Source organism: Pelecanus crispus, chromosome 26 (assembly GCF_030463565.1).
Source record: "Pelecanus crispus isolate bPelCri1 chromosome 26, bPelCri1.pri, whole genome shotgun sequence".
Taxonomy (NCBI): Eukaryota; Metazoa; Chordata; class Aves; order Pelecaniformes; family Pelecanidae; genus Pelecanus; species Pelecanus crispus.
In genome coordinates, this window is record NC_134668.1 from 2,001,421 (window position 1) to 2,019,784 (window position 18,364).

Sequence of the window (18,364 nt, forward strand, 5' to 3'; positions counted from 1 at the left end):
GCATCTGAAAATTAGGATAAAAGAAGCTTGGCCACATCACTGTCCAAGAACTAATGGGGATTTCTCCCGCTCCAGCCCACTATGAGGCTGATTCTCTAACACAACGGGGACATGAAACCACGGCTCCATTTCACCTTGCGAAGGATCACCTTGCTCCCCTCAAGCCAAAGAGCTGGCATCGCTAAAGGCAGCTCACTGGTTCCCTCCTAAGATTGCTCTGGAAATGCCCGTCCCTGTTTAGGCACAGACAATCTCCTGTACTAACAGATAACTGTTTTTTTTTTTTTTCCTCATTACAGGAATTTGTCACTGTCTGCTTGTGAACCAAAGTCGCTGCACAGCCCATGCAGCTCTCCCACCATGACAGTCAATTGCTTGTTGCACACTGAATTCTCGCTACACACAGAGTTAGCAAAATAACTGCTAAGTAATACTTTCTCTTTTATGCATGCATCATGCAGATTACTATTCCTACCACATTCATGCCGTGTTAGAAAGAGAATTAAATACTGAAGCAAAACATTGTATTAACATGCTAACTAGGGAAGAAAAAAACCAGGTAGCAACTGATGCTTAACATGACTAAATAAGGTCAAACAGGTTGCAAGAATTGAAATAACTAAAAAAAAATAGCTTGGAATTTATAGGTACCGTAACCAGACTTTTCTCAGAAACAATTGATTTAGGTATCTCTCAAATGATGCTGTTTCAATCTTATCCAGATTCTTCTATGCCCTGCTAACTAATATTCTATTTTTTGATCTTCGTTTCTCTCCTGCATTCTGAAATGTTGATCTGCTAAAAAGGTTACTCAATACCAACTCAATCAACTAATTACAAGAAGTCACAGTCAAGGAAAATGCAAAAATTTAAAAAATTTATTCTTAAAAATCCTTATTTTACTAACAGCTTCCCTTGCAAAGTTTAGTGAGGGCTAAAGATTGTTTGTACTTCCCTATAAATCCCCAAATATTTTATCTTATTGTGGAGAACATTTGCAACAAACTTTGGTTGGTTTCCCTATTCCCACGCTTTAAATAGCTCCTTATGAATTGCTCCGACATACACCAAGGGTTCCTACTATTATTAGTCCTTTAATTAAGGACTCAATTCCAAGCCTTTTTTTCTCAGGAAGCCAGGGGGAGAAGGAGGTGGGTCATTGAGTTTGAGAAGGAAAGAAAGGGGAAGTTAAAGCACAGGGTGTTTAATCCAATACAGAGTTTATCGCCTGTGGTCAGACAGACCGACTCTCATTCTGCCAGCGTGTCTGGTTCACTCGAAGGGCGGCATACAGGAGAGGAGAAGAGGACAGACCGCCATGCCTATGCTATCCACTCATTGACTTCCTTACACTGTCATCGGTAGCTGCCTTATCTATTTTCACCTCAGGCAGAAGGCGTCCCCCAGGCATGCTGGAAGGTGGGCCACCGATGAGGGACACCACGCCGTTACAATCCACCGTGCTGTTCCTCTTCACGTTTCGGCGGAGGTTGGGGAAAATACGTGAGGACCGGCTGCCTTGGCTGTAGCCACTGTAGCCGCTGTAGCTGCTCCTTCGATCACGACCACGGATGGGGATGAAGAGGGAGTCTCTCCTGCCTTCGCTTTCCTCCACTGTGCTGTGCTCGTCATCGGCAAACTCGTTCTCTGAACCTGGGTCACGAAATCGGCCTTTGTAGCTGAAGATGCTGCTCTTGCTATTGTGTCGGGAGAGAAAAGGGGAGCCTGGGATACTGAGGAGAGACTAGGAGGGAGAGAAGAAAGAATGACAACAGTGTGAATAGTACGGAAACAAAGCACTGCAGTGCCGTCAAGTACTGCTAAAGTGGTTTCGCTCCCTCTCCGGGTCTACGCAAACCATCACCACTTAGTTGTCGGCTACGCTTCAAGAGTTGTTCACTCTTGGCTGGCTGAGCTACGTCAGTGAAGAAGCTATCTGGTTAGATTCACTACTCTCAGGAACAATTTATGCCAGGGTAAGTGTGTGCAAGGGCTGTAAACTTGGGCCGTAAGTGTCCTCCTGATCCACTGCAAGTTTAAGACAGTGGGCCTTTGACACGCTCATCAGGATCTAAACTAGAATAGCATCCTGACTACAAGCAAGCACGAACATTAGCGAAGGAAATGAGAACTACCTGGTTCATGATGGAGAATTTCCTTCCTAGCCTATTATCTGGTAGCCTGAATGCTTTCCTCCTCATGCCATCCTCAGATTCAGATTTGAACACCTTTTCATTGTCACACTTCTCCTCTCCTTCTGACAGTTCCTTGTCCTTTCGTTTTTTCCTCCTGTTTCGACGCTCCTTGGCACTCTTGGAACTGAGTTTGGAAATCTCCGAAGAGCTCCGAGACATCCTCCCCCCACCATCATCTTCCACAGCATCTTCAGAGACTGTCCCTGCCGAAGTGACCATAGCAGCAGCCTGAGGGTGTAGGCAAGAGAAGGGAAAAATACATCAGATCTTACCATGATTAATACTCCTTTTTCTGCTTTAAGAAGGAGTGTGGCTTAATGCATGTAAGTACAAGTCTTTGGGGCAGGATTGAGATGCTTATTCTTCCTCTTGGAAGAAACTTGCAGCCAGGACTTGTAAAAAATTTTTATACTCTACTTTTGCAGGTAGTAAAATCTCTCTCAGTCCCTCAGCTTTGTTTATAAGCATTTGATAAAGGACCAACAAAGATGTATCTTGTCTGTCTTGCAAAGATATTCCCACACTTAACTAGGAACTCTGGGAAAATTTAAAATTTCCTTAATAGAAGGGAGTTTTCCAGTACAAAATAAACACAGCAAGCTTGCATATAATTCAGGAAAAACCAGCAGCAGCAGGGAAGAGATAGTGCACAATGTCAACCCCAGTCAACGGAGGATGTGATGCCAGGGCAAGCCAGCCATGGCACTGCTGCATTTTTTGATTATACATCACTGCTCTGTAATAACAGGCAAATAAATCTTAAAATATGTAAATGCATCAAAAAATACAGAATCAAAACACTCACCTGTGCTTCTTCCTGCTGCTTTTTCAATTGTTCTAACATGGCCTTAAATTCTGCCTCCTTCTGCTCTGCCTCCTCCAATGTGGCCTGGTTCTGCTCTTCATAAGCCATAGCCACCACAGCCAAAATCAGATTAACCAGATAGAACGATCCCACAAAGATTACCAAGACAAAGAAGATCATGTAGGTTTTTCCTGCTGCTCGTAAGGTCTGGAAATAGAAAAGAATGGTAGAGGGAAAAGGAAAAGGGAAAGCAATTTCAGAGTGACACCCGACACGTGAACTGATCCCAAGTTTCTTGACCTGAATGCTTCTAGAAAATATAGCAGTGCTAAATATTTAACATCTCAGCACTTCCACTGCAAAGCACTAAGACACTGCACATTCATTAGCCATAAACACAAAAGGTGACATCCCTCTTCTTCTCTTAAGGGAACATCCAACGGATGCAAACTGAGAATGACTCAGAAGTACAGCGTGAAACTCAATGCTGAGAGTCCCTTAAAACAAAACAAAATAGAAGAAAAGCCATTTCAGCAAGGTCCCCAAACCATCCTCAGGTTACAAGGAAACACTCTGCCCTCCAAAAGCGCCTGAGCACCTTCTGTGAGCAGAGCTGAACTGCTCACAATCTTCTGCAGCAGTGGTTGGGTTCTTCCAGAATTAATTCACAGTTCAGCTGTACGCACACTGAGGACCTACCATCCCTTCCAGACTTAGAAGTACAACACCTGCTTACAGGTCCTCAACACACGCTATCCCATTGTGCAGCTTCACTTGTAGTTACTCTTTCAGATAGGGGGGAATAAAATAAAGCTTGTCACGTTTTCCTTTCCTGTACTGTCTCCAAATCCTTGTATCCTTGTACAATATCTTGTATAACACCGAAGCAAAGTGTTTACTTACTAATTGATACAAGTTTTCCCAAAAGTCCTGAGTCATAAGGCGAAATAAAGCCAGAAAAGCCCAGCTGAAAGTGTCAAAGCTTGTGTAACCATAGTTCGGGTTCCGTCCTGCTTTCATGCACGTGTAACCCTCCGGACATTGACTGTGAAGAAGACGACAGCCATTTCAGGGCATCGAGGCAATAAAAGGGATAGAGCAAGTTGACAACATGCACATTATCCATGCTTACGGAGATTTTCACAACTCTCGTAACAAATGGCATGCATTTTGCTTTCCGTGACAAGTAAGAATGGCAGACAAGGGGACTGACAGACAGGATTTCAGAAAAGCCCTGTTATCTTTGTCCTATGGAAACAAGATGCGACAATATGAGGCTTTTAACCCAATATGAGCCAAAAGGACTAGCTTTTGCCATAAGTGTCTTTAGAGCTGAAGGACTGGGTGAAAAACCAATTGGAGGCAATAGCACATGGAAAATTTCCATTTCTAAACCTCCATCCCCTACTTCTCTGATGATTCTTATGATTAGATACAGAGGGAAATAACGCCACTAGTCATCATCATTAGACGTACCCGCCTCCTGACATGACATGAAAAATGTCAGCTTACACTGTATTAGTCAAACAGATAGTAACAATGGATTAATAATTAGATTAAGAAACCTGAAACCTTTTACATGTGAAATAACACCAGAACCAACAAAGGAAGCAACAGGTAATATTCCAAAGGTTTTGCCATCATTAACCAACATCAATGGTAATTAAGAGTTGTAGTCTACTTTTAATAAAGCTCAACACTCACCCTGCATCTGAGCTGTTACCACAGAGCAAAGGATCAGGGGCGCCAGGAATTATGTAAAAATTTGCTGAAGAAGATGAAAAAGAAAAGATTACATGCACACACATATGGAGTTAGAGGATTTAACATACTATAGCACTATAAAAACCTTCACTTAAGAGCCCTCTAGATCCCCTACTGATAAATTTATCAGTAAACTAACTCAGGTCTAAATAACATTAGCCCCACTAACTGCGCCCGAGTTTAAACACCTTTCTGGAAGTTAGTATAGCGTTTTGAATAAAGATTTAAAACTAGCTGACTGTACAGGAAAGAAATTCAAAGCGAGAAGGGAGGAAGAAATTAAGTTACAAAAACTTGGAGGCTGGTTCCTTGATCATCCGCAGCATCATTTACAGCTCTGAAATCCTGCCAGCATGGAAGGATGCTGCAAAGCAGAAACAGGTACCAACAACTTCATGTGCATTCTCTGACGAACTCAGCAAAACTAAGTGAAGGACCTGACATTCAGCCCAGGGATTTCAATGGGCAGAATTACTTCCTGTTTACCATATTTAAGCAGGTTTTAATCAGAAACAAAACAGAAAAAAATGCATTTTTGACAAAACAGTTAGTTAAAAGAGCACAGCCAACACTTTCTAAAGGACGAACCCAACTAGAAACACCTTAATAAGGCCAGTTTTCTAAAAACTGAAAAATATCTGAGCAAGGGGTTTTTACTGCGCAAAGCTGGACACACCACATTATAAGCCACTTCAGAAAACCTGGTCAGCAGCATTAAGCCAAATAAGAAGGTTTTAGGGAGTATCACTGCAGAAATACCTACACATATTGTTGGTGTATTCCTCCCAGTCAAAGCCCCTAGAGCCGTTATCCAGTAAAGTCTCATTCACATTAATTGGCCATATCACACACTTGTTCCTTAAATTGCCCATAAACAGCTGCAACCCGATCAGAGCAAAGACACTGAGACAAAATACTGTCAAGATCATTACATCCGACAGCTTCTTCACAGACTGAATTAGGGCACCCACAATGGTCTTCAAGCCTGCAGAGAAGAAAACAAGACTAGAAATCACTCCTGTAGAATGAAAAGACATTGAAAATTCAAATACATACAGTACCTTACAACCGCTACATGGTGGCAAAAAATGGTTGCTATAAAATGGCTGGGTTCCTGGGAACCACCGCTCACATTCAGGTTTTTCCACACAGTAAAATAAAGGTGACGAATGAACCAAGCTCACTGGCTTCGCTGGTGAACTAGCAATAGTTAGAACAAAACAAAATACCAGCGTTCATCCCTGAGAATATCTGAGCCTTGCAGCAGGGGATGCAAAGCGTACTCAGCAGTCATTGCCACGAAAGCAGGGTTTGTCTAAGCAGAGATGTCAAATTAAGATACGCTGCTACAAACCTCTCTGCGGACACATTTAGCTGTGTTTAAGCCTGGCTTATTGGCACAAACTACAACAACTTACAAAGATCAAATGCCTTTCGAACTGTCTACATCTTAAGTTTCTATTGCTTAACTAAACTGTTTCAGCACTTCCCCTTTCCTTGTGGGAGCTGAAACTTCCAGTTAGATCGTCGGGTTTGTCATGGGTAGGGCAGGATTTCATCCAGCGTGCTGGCTTGGTTTTACCAAGGCTGTAAAGATCATTAATAGGCAAGGCTCAATACTAAAGGTAAGCTCAGGCATATGCCGAGATTCCTGCCGGTTCTCCAAACCAGCCTGGTCTGTAAGAGGAACCATCCATGGCCTGGGGGACGAAGGCAGCACTAATGCTTTCAGGAGACAGATCTAAACAAGCAAGAATTTGGGATGCCGGAACAATACAGTATTAGGGCCCTTTAATGAGCCTTTCTGATATTAAGTAGGATGATCTTGCATTTCTAAATGAGTAGTGAAGGAGGCTGAAGGAAGGAAGGGGGGGAGGAATCGCAGATCCACCTGAATTCGGGGCTAGTCAGATCCAAGTCTCTGGCTGAGGCCACGTGAACATTCTATAACAAACCTTTGACAAGAAACCTTTCTATACCAACAGAGGTTTGATCCGTACCAGGAACATAAAGATTCAAAAATACATAAGTAAAAAGGAATAATTTTTGCAAATGTCTTTTACTTCAATCTTCAAAACTTTCAATCAATGCCAAAGCCCTGCTCCAGTACAAAGCAGTTTTTTGCTGTTAGTTCCGGCAGACAAATAACCATTACAACACCCATTTGCATGCTCATCTCCACTGCTCAAATATGCACCACTCTGCACATGCAGCCATTTACACCAGCGGTTGCGTTTCTGGTTTGTATGTTGCTCTCTCATAGGCGTATAAGGAGAATGGGGTTTTGAACCAAGAAGATAAACTGGCAGCAAGGGTGTTCCCAGTCCAGTCACAGGACAAATACAACTTCATCAACTTTCAGCTGAAGCAATCGCCTTCACATACTGCAGATCCAGATTACCCCCGGGTCCTATTTAATGTAGGTGTGTCACAGGCTGGCAATGCACGGAGATTGATGGCATTAGTAAATTAAAATACCAATAACTCAGGTGCCAATAAAAAGATTTAGACCACTACAGAGTTTATATGGTCTATCAAGCCATAAGATGAAAGCAATATTTTGATATTTTAGCTCATAGGTGCCACAGTCTATTCCTGTCACACAAATCTATACAGACCCTCTACCTGCATGGAGTTTTATCTGGTGGCATGTAATATTCTGGTAATATTTCCCATTTTTATCTCATCTAAACACACTGAAGACAATTCCAGTTATTGACAGAAGACGTAGTTAGCACTCATCATAACAGCAAGATAATTTTCTCATTAGCTCACCGCAGTTAGAATTTCCATTCCATTACACATGATGAAGTAGAAGGGGAACGCCTTCGTATTTTAATATTAAGTGTATTCTAAAAAAATCACTTCTGCCCTGAGACATGATAGCACTAAAACTCACAAAGAGCACTCTGCCTAAGTTCATATTAAATAACCCAAAAGGCTAATTACACAAATGCTTTACATTCCTCACATTGTCAGTCACAAAATCGAGAGGGGAGCAAGGTTTGTGCTTCACCTACGTGTTGCAGCACCACAGCTGGGGCAATCCTACCCCGGAGCCCAAGTGATACAAATAACAAAGTTTTGCCATTTACAGTTCCAGCCATGGATGTGTTCAGTGTGCCCAACACTCAAACAGGAGCCCCTCGGCCGTGTGCGGCAAATCATCCCTTTAATAAAAGTGTGAAGCAAATCATCTCTTTAATAAAAGTGTGCAGCATATCATCCCTTTAGCAAAAAGTACGGCTGCACTGAACTTAGAAGGGCTCAGATCCACCTCCCTTGCTGTCATTTGAAATAAAAGGAAAACTCTGTTAGTTTAGAGTAGTATGGAGAGAATGATACAAAACTGAACTGCTCTGCTCCTTTCCATAGGAAGACAAGGCATGCTGTCACACATTTAGTAACCAGCTCATTAAAGTTGCATCATCTTCACTTTCCTATGATTATGAAAGCAAAACACACAAAACTTATTTTAACATCGATGCTTTTCTTTGAGCAAGCCAGTTAATACCTGTAGCAGGCTGATAGAATCGCAGCTGCACTTCAGATCCGTCTAGTGCACTGCTAACAGCAATTACCAAATATCTTTTGCTCTTTGTATGTGCACTGCCAAACATTAAGGAAGGCTACGTAAGAACATTATTCTAGCATACTCTCATTCGGTGCAAGGAAAGCAGGTGCCACTTAAGAACATCATGCACAACAGCCATGTACATCTGATGGGTTTAGCAGTCTGGAATGGGGACAAAAGTGATGGGCCCCTACAATTCCATAGTCTCTTTTTTGGCAAACGTATATGCAAACGTAGCCTGAGAATGCAAAAGAACCATTATCAGTTAATGCATTAGGAAACAAAACACAAAGAATTAGAAAACCAAAACTCATCAAATGATTACTTAGGGTGCCTACCTTGAGATAGGTCAAGCACCCGAAAACTGGAGAACTATAGATGCTTCAGTGCCTAAGAAAATTGAGTCTTGAGCTTGACCTTAGAATTAGGGACACTATTGAGAAACCATTTGCACGAGACTTTTCTGTACAAGAATTCAGGATCAGAATCATATTCTCAGTCCACAATGCCTCCATGGTCTCTTACAATAAAGGAATGGCCATTGCTTACCCTTTGACACCCAGACTGAGTTTTAAGAGTCTAGAAGTAGCTTTGTAAGTGATGGTCCTGCAAAGTCCAGCTCTCGGGGTGGCACGTGAAACGGGCAGGTCCATGAATTAGGACTTCTGGCTTACTAAAAGCTCAGTCAGTGCTCTGGGCCACGCGCTATTGCATTATCAGCTGACAACCAGTTCCACTACAACATACAAATGCAAAAGCTGGTAGTGCCAATGCTCCATTTAGCTTAGTCTACCTCAGAATGGCAGCATCAACCCTTTCCGAAGATGGGGAGGCAAGCTTATTGTCATTACCTAGAAGACAACCTGCCCCAAATCCCATCTGACTCCAAGTAACTGAAGTGGCCTCACACAGAAAGGTTTTAATCTTGGTTGGGTTTTTCTCACTTGCTTTACAAACTTATTCCTAACAACTCCAGAAACACTGACGATAATGGGGTGACTCGCTGAGCAAGAAATCATTCAGCCTGAGGCGGAAGGGAGTGCCTGATCCTTTATTCACCTGGAACTACACTTTAGGCTTGGCTTTCATTTCAGAGATCGGGTAGCCACATGCGTACACAGGGATAAAGTAGTACAGAACAGCAGACTGTTCGACCCATAATCTGTTGGCCCAGAAGCGTTAATTTCAAACTACTCTGTTTATACAGACTGCAAAGCCCATCAAAAATATCCCAGTGCCATTTCTGAGAAATAAGCAATGCAGGACAGGAGGGGAGATATGGAAAAGAGATACACGCAAGACCAGCCTTTAATGCTTAATGGTTCTCACCTGGAATAACAGAGATAGTTTTCAAAGCTCGGAGAACTCTGAAAGTTCTCAATGCTGAGACATTCCCGAGGTCCACAAACTCTGTGACATATCTGCAATGAGGGAGGTCACACACAAAAAACACAATGACAATACACACACCAAAATAAAACAACAACTACAGACAAAGCAATACATCACTCACAGGGGCCTGTACCCAACAGCTAACACCAACCGGAGGCCGCCTTACCTGGAATTACAGAAATAGTTTTCAAAGCTCTCAGAACCCTGAAAGTGCGCAGAGCTGAAACATTGCCTAGGTTTACAAACTCTGTTATATACCTGCAGAATTAAACCAGAGTTAATGGCACCATTGGGGTCACCTTCCTTTTCATATAGTTGTCTGTTTGTAGGAAACAGCTTGTAATTTAAAATGTTTTAGAATTGGCATTTAAAAGAGAAAGAGACAGAAAATTTCAGAGCCAAAACATAGTTTAGGTCTCTCCACACTGCAACCAGCTTGTCCAGGTGCACGGTTAGATACTTGCATTCTCGCCCATATAGGACTTGAAAATTCAACGCTATCTCTACAGAAGGAGGTAATTGTAAAACTGTCAAACATGCGAGGAGATTTGGTGACATCACCTCAGTTCAGTGGTTTCAGGTATATTCGCTTCACTTCATGTATTTAATAAAGCATGATCATCTTTTGCTTTGATTAGCATCCTTCAGTTTAATCCTTTATGCTTTACTACCTGCTTGTGAGCCACAGGTAGGTATGATTATCCCCATTTTACAAGGGGATAAACCTGAGATACACAGAGGATAAGAGGCTTAGTGCAAGGTTAACAGAGTTATATTGTGCCACAACTTAGAACAGAGTATTTCCTCTGTGCTGTCTGGGGAGAAACATGGTATGAAAAAGCAAAGAAATGCACAATATTCAAGATTCTTCCTGGTGCAGAAAGGCCTGAAGTGCGTCATAAAATTTAGACCTTCTTAGTGGGATTTAAATAACGCACGGGCTTGCTCCAGCCTTTGACACATAAAACGATTGTATTTGAAGTCTACAGGCAACCTCGCTGGAAACAAGGAGGTTACAGAGTTAGATTGGATAGAGATTTAGCACATTTATTTAAGCCCAATGCATTGGGCCTTTTAAAGCTGGTATGCCATTACTTGTTAATTTATCGAGAAAAAAAGGAAATAACCAGTTCACAGGCTGAATTCGGTCTGTGTGCGCAGAACTGGGAGCCTCAGCCACACAGGCGTGTTTACACTGTGCACAGCAGATCCCCGTCTATTCTGAAGTAAAACTAGTGTCAGTGAGCTACTGGTTATTTGTCTTTTGTGTATAATGTCCAACTCTTTGCATATAATTTAAATACACAACTAAAAGGCAAGTAGAAAAAGAGCAAAAACTCAGGAAAATCAACAACCTTGGGTGCAGAATCCAGCCAAAAAAAAGGCATTTTATACGATTAAAGCATTTTACTACAATTAAATTCAAGTGCTCTGAACCCTTGAAAATTAGATCCCTCAAGTTTTCATTGTTGAATACGGAAGCCCAAACATGCACACGTGCAATATTCCAAAAACAAATGTAAAAGGAAAAAAAAAAAATCTTTTCCACCAGCAACTCAGACTACCAGTGACATACACCTGGTTTTCATCAGCAGTACTAAGCCTAAGCAACGATCAACGCAGGCCAGTAAGGGAAAAACCAGAAATCTAGCGTGCATCTCCTGGTTCAGCTGTGAATTCAGACATCCCCATGAATCCTCATTATCAGACCAATGTAAGCTGATCTGGCACAAGAGAAAAGAATGAGGAAGGAAAACAAAGGGTCTCCTTTTCTGACACTGCACCTTCATCGGAAATGGGTTAATAACTGTTCAGCCTTAAGTCGCAGCCTGGGAAATTTTAACATGCAAGCCCAAGGAGGGAAGGACCGGTAGAGACTAGAATTTAAAGATACTTGGCTCCTAGTCCTGTGCTTAACAGAACAAGCTGCCACTCTGGCATGTGAGCAAGCTAAAATGCTAGGCACTGTTATAAAGTCTTATATTAATAAAGGCAGTCTTCAGAAAATAATATTTTTTGCAGCAGCAACTCCACTAACTCCAGGGAGTTGCATTGTAGATCTGTGACTCCGTGTCAGCCTAAAGCTTTCTTCCGAAAAATCAAGAAAGAAATCTTTTGGGGATTCACTTAAGTTTTCCTTGATTTATTTTTCCCTTACACACCCACCCTCTTCCTAAGGTCTCATCCCCTCCCGTATGCCACAAATACCTGAAATAATCTGAAAACACAACTTACGCCATCATGATCACACTGAAATCTAGCCAGTTCCATGGATCACGTAGGAAAGTAAAGCCATCTATACAGAAACCTCTTGCAATAATTTTCACAAGTGATTCAAATGTATAAATACCAGTGAATGTATACCTGTTATGAGGAAGAAAGAGAGCCGCGCTGAGAAGTTTGAAGAAATGTCATTTTAGTCATGAAAAAAGATGAATTACAAACACTTTTGTCTAAACAAAGTGGATATAAAAGACGACTTGTATTCATGCTAACTTAAACGTGAGTAGGAACAGATTTCTCAAAAGAAGAAAAACAACATTCTGTGAGATTCTTAAAAACACAAGAAGTGTTACTTACTCCACATTCTTCGACCATTCAGGTGGGTTACTAAAAGTCATGAATACACAGTTGGTCAAAATAGTGCACATAATGATCATGCTAAATACTGTAGAACAAAGTCAAGGATCAAAGGGACACTAGCAGGGCTCTTTACATCAGCTTACAGCTCCCTAAAGATCACTGTACTGCAATAAAATTCAACAACAATTTCCAGTCTATTCTCTGTGGACTAAAAATAAGAGCCAAGGTGCTTCCAGCAGTCATGGGAAATAAGACCAGGGGTGACTATATATAAATAGTATTTTTACATCACCATTCAATTTATTTTATATTTTCTGGTATGTCTTACAATTAAAAAATCACATGCCTTAATGAAAATGTCTCCCCAGATAATTCCGTCCGTTCAGTAACATCAAAATATACTGTCTGCTAATATACCCAACAGGAAAGCAGCATTGCAATCCATGGACACCCAGGATTTAGCTTGGAGAAAATCCTACAAATCTTTCCAAACATCTCTGCTCCCTCTGTGTGTTCAGGACCTTGTGTGTCACATTTGCAGATGGAAGGTGCTGCACTAACTGATTCGAGGAGCGTTACAGGGACAGCACAACTTCAGAGTTAGACATTTGAGTGGATTTTAACTACTGAATTATTAGCAGAATGGTGAAATCCAGGGTCAGATCCAAAGCTGTTTGACTTCCAAAACTGTTTAAGCAGACTCAAATGGATCTTAGATCAAGGCCCAAGATCCACTGCCAGCATCTTGGTCCCAACCTGAGAGATCTGCATCCCTCAGCTGCGTCCCAGCACATCCAGAGGGGAGGAAAGTCTACAAGAAATAACACACAAGCCAAAGAAAACGTTCCTAGCCTCAGACCCCAAGTCGACTTTGTAAAGATGGAAAAGCTTTTTCTTCAAATGAGATGCAGGAAGTAAGGATATAGAAGCCTCTAAACCAACAAATGAACGCGTTTCCATTTCAGAGTCACTTTCCAAAAATAAATAAATAAACAGGGCAAAGCAGCTCATCCAATATACTACTTCCCCCCCCCAATAACACATGCAGATGCTGTTTCCTAAGCTATCAGAGCTGTCTGAAGCCCTGCAGCGGAACATTTTGGAATAGCCTTGCCAGTAGAAGGAAGTTCGAGAGATGCCAAAAGAGCAAGAAATTAGTCAGCGTCTAATTACATATAAGGTAACTTTGGCTCCTTCTCCAGATACTAATTCTATTTAACCATTTTAGCAGCTAGTTAAAGCTCAACTCCTCTTCATGTGAAGCATAACCTTAAATCATATCTGTTCCAAAACTTATCAGTGTCTGTGCACTGATGGAAGAACAGACACAGACAGGTACAATTTAGCAGGGAAAAGAAACAAAGAGTTTACTTGATTGCATATGTCCAAAGGACCAGGCTTCTTCATTCAAAAAAAGCATGTTTTTGTGTACGCTCTGAGGCCAATCCAACTTCACCAGGTGCAGAGCCGTAATTCATAGACGCTATTTGAACTGAGCAATAAGACAATAGGCAAGAGATTTTTCAACCAATATACAAAGGCAAAAATAACTCAGTAATAAAAAGGATATGAATGTATCAAAATTTTAATAGCTATTCTTCTAAACAGATTAAAAGGACTTAAAATGTACAAGGCAGGTGTGGCACTAAATCGGAAGAGTGTTTTCCCTCTGTTTAGTACTACAAAGGTCTGTAGAGAAACAAAGAAAGAAGGAAACAGAGAGAGAGAGAGAGAGTGTTAATGCATGAAAATCAAAGCATGAATTGTACAAAAAAAGACGAACAACTTCCATGGTAAAAATTAGCATCTTCTGCTTTTTTAAAGAATAATCTCCTTTGTGAAATTTTCATTAGGGTAAAACATACCTACCGGTGCATCATGGATAATTCTACTCCATCCATTTTACCAGAGACCTCAGAGCAGAAGCAAAATCTCCCACCCAAGAGCGCACATTTTCATCCCGCGAGGGTACAACACTATCATCCCTAGCTAATAGACAAGAACCGAGGCCCAAAGCAACTAAGGACCACACATTCAGGAGCAGAATTAGCTGCTGAACCCAGGCTTCACGCCATCGCCCAGTGCACAAGACCATCTTTATGGCACAGTGTTCGTGTAGCGTGTGCCTCCTTCCCAAACCTCGCTAGCAGCTACCACAACGAATCGTGTTTTTACAAGACAGCACCTCACCTGCAAAGAAAGATTGACAGGTAAGCAGAAAGAAAATGTCACGGTAGAGTCCCCCACCCCAGCAGACACAACAAGTCAGATACCCATCGTCCCCACTCATGGGCAATTTTGAGCACATCCCACGTTGGTGCACCAACTCCAGGCACAGTCATGTGCTCTCATTGCCTTTAATTAGCGAGATGTTAAGGTTCGCTACTTTATACAGAACCTGTGGCATGAATCATGTAAACGTGAGGCAGAATCGATCTCATCTCTCCATCACCAGCCTTAAAATACAGACCCACTATTTCATCTCCCCGCTAGCAAACATGCATATCAAAAAGCTGGGAGAATCACACGCAGCCATCTGGAGAGGCAAAATTAGAACTGTGGTTGCTTAATACCAGCACACTCAATGCACCTACCGCTCAACTTGAAGGAAAAAAAGCCATTTGTGTGCACTGAAAAGCTAAAGCCCTTTCCCTGGCACCATTTTCCCATTTTACATTCCCTCCGGGATGCTGCAGCGTCAGCGAGGCAGGATGAACCCCAGAGCGCTGCAGGGGAACGGAGCAAGGCCGGACTCGCTGCAGGCTCGGTCCCCGGCACCAGCCCACCGTTTGGCACAGCCCCGAGCCTCCCGGAGTCCAACACAAGGGAATCCACGAGGGCTTTCTGCCAACGCAGTCACTGTGCTTCCCCAGGAGACTCACTCTTATGAAATTTGTCATTTCCCTCCTAGTAAGTGAAACAACGTATTTTAGCTCATTTGGCTAAATTAGACCATTGAGCAGTAAATTATTTGAAAAGGAAATCAAAATCAGATTGTGGTTCAGCACTGAGTGAGAAAGATTAGTTAGCATAACCACTAATGCATCTCCCAACAAAAGCACTTTAAAGACAACCCTGGACAGCTCTTAAATCAAGAATTAATGAACAGATTACCTTGGCATGTAACAATATTCTAAAAGGCCCTAAGTTTTTCAAAATTGCGGATTACAGAGTGGTCAAGGGACACCTGATTTTAAGAACCAGCTGTCTCTCCTTCCCTGACACCACAAACTTTTCAAGACTCACATACCATTCATTTTTAAATCTTTTCACTGTCCCCTGCAGAGGCTTCGGAGCAGGATACCCATCACGCTGGGATGCTCACGGGCTTCAGCTGCGTCCCTAGCACAACACTGAGCTCTCAACTCTACCACATCTTTTAAGCAATGACATCTCTGACGTGACTCTGCTGAACATTCTGTGGGCACAAGGTGAGCTGGACAAAGACAGAAATTCCCCCAAAACCCCATGCAGTGGCTCTGTGAGGCAGCTCAGTCTCATTACGCCTCCATTTCTACATGGGAAAAATCACTGAGCAGGAGCCCTGTGGTTTGCTCAGATAGAGCTCAGCAAGCCAGAAGTAAAACCGCTCTTCACATGGAGACACAGGTACGTGCATGCTGCTTCACAGACGTAAACCAACGCACAGACTTCAGACCTCTGCTAGAAGAGCACGGCAAGACTCAGTCGGGGCCAGGGGATGTAAACTGCTCCAGATGGGGGGTCAGAGACTGTTTGCCTTGGCCTGCCGGAGTGATTACATGGGAACATACATTTTCAACAGCTGTTTCACAAGGATCGACCCAGAAAATTTGGCATTCCTTGTTGTAATATAAGCTGTTTCATCCAGCGATCAGGGCAATCGCCTACCAGATGTGAACTCCACATTCCGCTTGCCAGCTTGGTCCTTCATCTATTACGTGACAAGGCACCTCCTTGTTTGCTCTTCCACGCTCTGCCCAGCTTTCTCTTTTTAGACCATAATGCCTGTCAAACTTATTCCTGTCTATACAGCCCATCATAACTGGGCCTCCCAGTACAGCCATAACACAAATAAGGTGCCGTACATTCCAGCCTGCTCATCGATTCCAGTGGTTCCACGATCCACAGCTCCAGTTCCTTTGTGTATCTTATAAAATCCTGGGTAAATCTCTGCTTGGCCTTGTCAACAGAAAGAAGAGCACAAAAGCCAAAAAGTGTTTGGCAGTTTAAAACCTTATCTTAGTTTTTCTTTATGCTGCTGACATATTAAAACTCAATTTCAAAATGGCTGCATGCTCTTAAAATGTTTGCTGGTTCAGGTCCAAGAACGTCGTTAAGCCCTTTTAAGATCTGCTGAGGCAAAGCTCAAAACTCAGAGAAAAGTGATACCTGGAGAAGGCATTTTGCAGTCGTCTTCTAAGAGATGAAGTCTGGTCGAACTTTCAGAAGTCTCGGTTTGTTGTTAGAGAGTTGTGAAAAAGGCGCTGTCCACTTTAGTTTTCTTAAAGTTGGCTTGGAATCTACGCTTTACAGAAACCTTAGAAATAGTTCTCACAAAAAGAAGTAAGATCACAAAAGATAAGTCTTCTCTAAATCAATTTGCAAAATAGCGCATTAAAGAAGCTATGCTGGAGAGCATGACAGAATTGATCAAGTGATGGCAAAAAGCATCCCAGTTATATGAAGATTTAAAATACTCTTGCTTCATGCGGGTTTTACATTAAGCATTTCTGTAATGGCTGAAAAGTGAGGAAGAGTGGGCAGAGGATTTAAGAAGAAAACAGCTTTATGAACAGCCTAAGAACATATGGAACCACATTCCTACGGCGGTAGCTGATGACTGCCTTACTCTCAATGTTAAGCAAGAGAGAGTGACGACTTTCTGATGACACCCTGAGCAAGTTACTTTAACATAGCTATTTTCAAAATTAATTTACAGGGAACTCTGGCACCCTGTAGGCTGAAGAAGTATATACAGAATTAAACGTCAATGCAAAATACTTTTCAAGTCTGTTTTGGCTCAAAGAGGTGTACTTCCTAATACGGAAAACACATGATTTAATATTAATTTTTCCACTCCCCCCCCAAGGGGACAAATTTATTCTTTCTCAGTAACTTATTCTTCACCACTGAAAAGCTTATGGGGAAAAAAGTATCTGCCACATTTTGTTCTTGCTTTAATCTCTTGTTTCAAGCCCAACATAGGAAAAACCCTTGACATTTTTAAAAATTTATCAAATAAAACATTCCTGAAAGTTGTATTTTAAAAAATAAATATTATTCAACATGCAGCACTGAGCAACTGATCTGGATTTAAGTTTTAACAACATCACAACCTGCCTATGTAAGGAAATCCATTCTGCCTCAGAAGTGGAAATGACTCTCCTTCCTTCCACTCATCACCAGTGGGTTGCAGCAATTTAGGTGTTTGCAGCAGAGATTCTCTCGCCTCCTGGTCCGCGCCACACTCGGCATACCCTGATCACAGCGTGAAAGCTCTACTTGCTAAGGCAACACTTGGGACTGGATGCAAGTAGTACCATTATCTGTCGTCTCATGAAAAGCTGTGCAACGGCAAACAACTCCGTTACACTTTGCCTTCCATCCCACACCCAGAAAGGACTGGAGAAGACACACGATGGGGATTACACTCTCCTTTCTTCATTCCACCATGACAGCGGGGAGGATAGCTAGGGAAGGGCACGCTTACTTTTCCTGCTCCTTTTAAGTCTACTGCAGAGATGGAGCGGAAGAAAAAATAACATTAAACATGCAAGACCTGGAAAAGGTAATTAGCTTTTGGAAATAAGGATAAAAGGCTGATTTTTGAGATGGTCCCGACTCTTCCCTCTGTTTCAGTGACTTCACTGAAATGCAAAACCCATTAACGGTATCGTGACCTGGCAGGCCCTTTACCTTGCCCTACGGGAGTCGTAAGCGAAGGCTCCTTGAAGCACATGCTAGAGCCAGACATGCCTCCCGCAAGCTGGTCTCTCACATCCCTGTAATTTTCCCAGGTCCACGCAGTCAAGGTGACATTCTGGACCGGAGGGCCCATTTCCAAACGGT

General features: G+C 42.3%; 1 protein-coding gene across 5 annotated transcripts in view; it reads right to left on the reverse strand.

Moving 5' to 3' along the window:
• Nucleotides 1-18,364, reverse strand: part of SCN8A (sodium voltage-gated channel alpha subunit 8) — a 44,754-nt gene that overhangs the window by 22,788 nt on the left and 3,602 nt on the right. For 2 of the 5 annotated variants that reach the window (XM_075725007.1, XM_009491699.2), the window contains exons 2-11: nt 13,884-14,002; nt 12,311-12,400; nt 11,966-12,094; nt 9,668-9,759; nt 5,528-5,749; nt 4,705-4,768; nt 3,904-4,045; nt 3,001-3,207; nt 2,136-2,423; nt 1,385-1,744 (exon numbers count right to left, since the gene is read on the reverse strand). In XM_075725007.1, the coding sequence (XP_075581122.1) occupies nt 1,385-1,744; nt 2,136-2,423; nt 3,001-3,207; nt 3,904-4,045; nt 4,705-4,768; nt 5,528-5,749; nt 9,668-9,759; nt 11,966-12,094; nt 12,311-12,400; nt 13,884-14,002 (1,713 nt within the window). Of the gene's footprint in view, nt 1-1,351; nt 1,745-2,135; nt 2,424-3,000; nt 3,208-3,903; nt 4,046-4,704; nt 4,769-5,527; nt 5,750-9,667; nt 9,760-9,896; nt 9,989-11,965; nt 12,095-12,310; nt 12,401-13,883; nt 14,003-18,364 lie in introns of all 5 variants that reach the window. The other 3 variants (XM_009491703.2, XM_009491700.2, XM_075725006.1) reach the window with 2 other exon arrangements.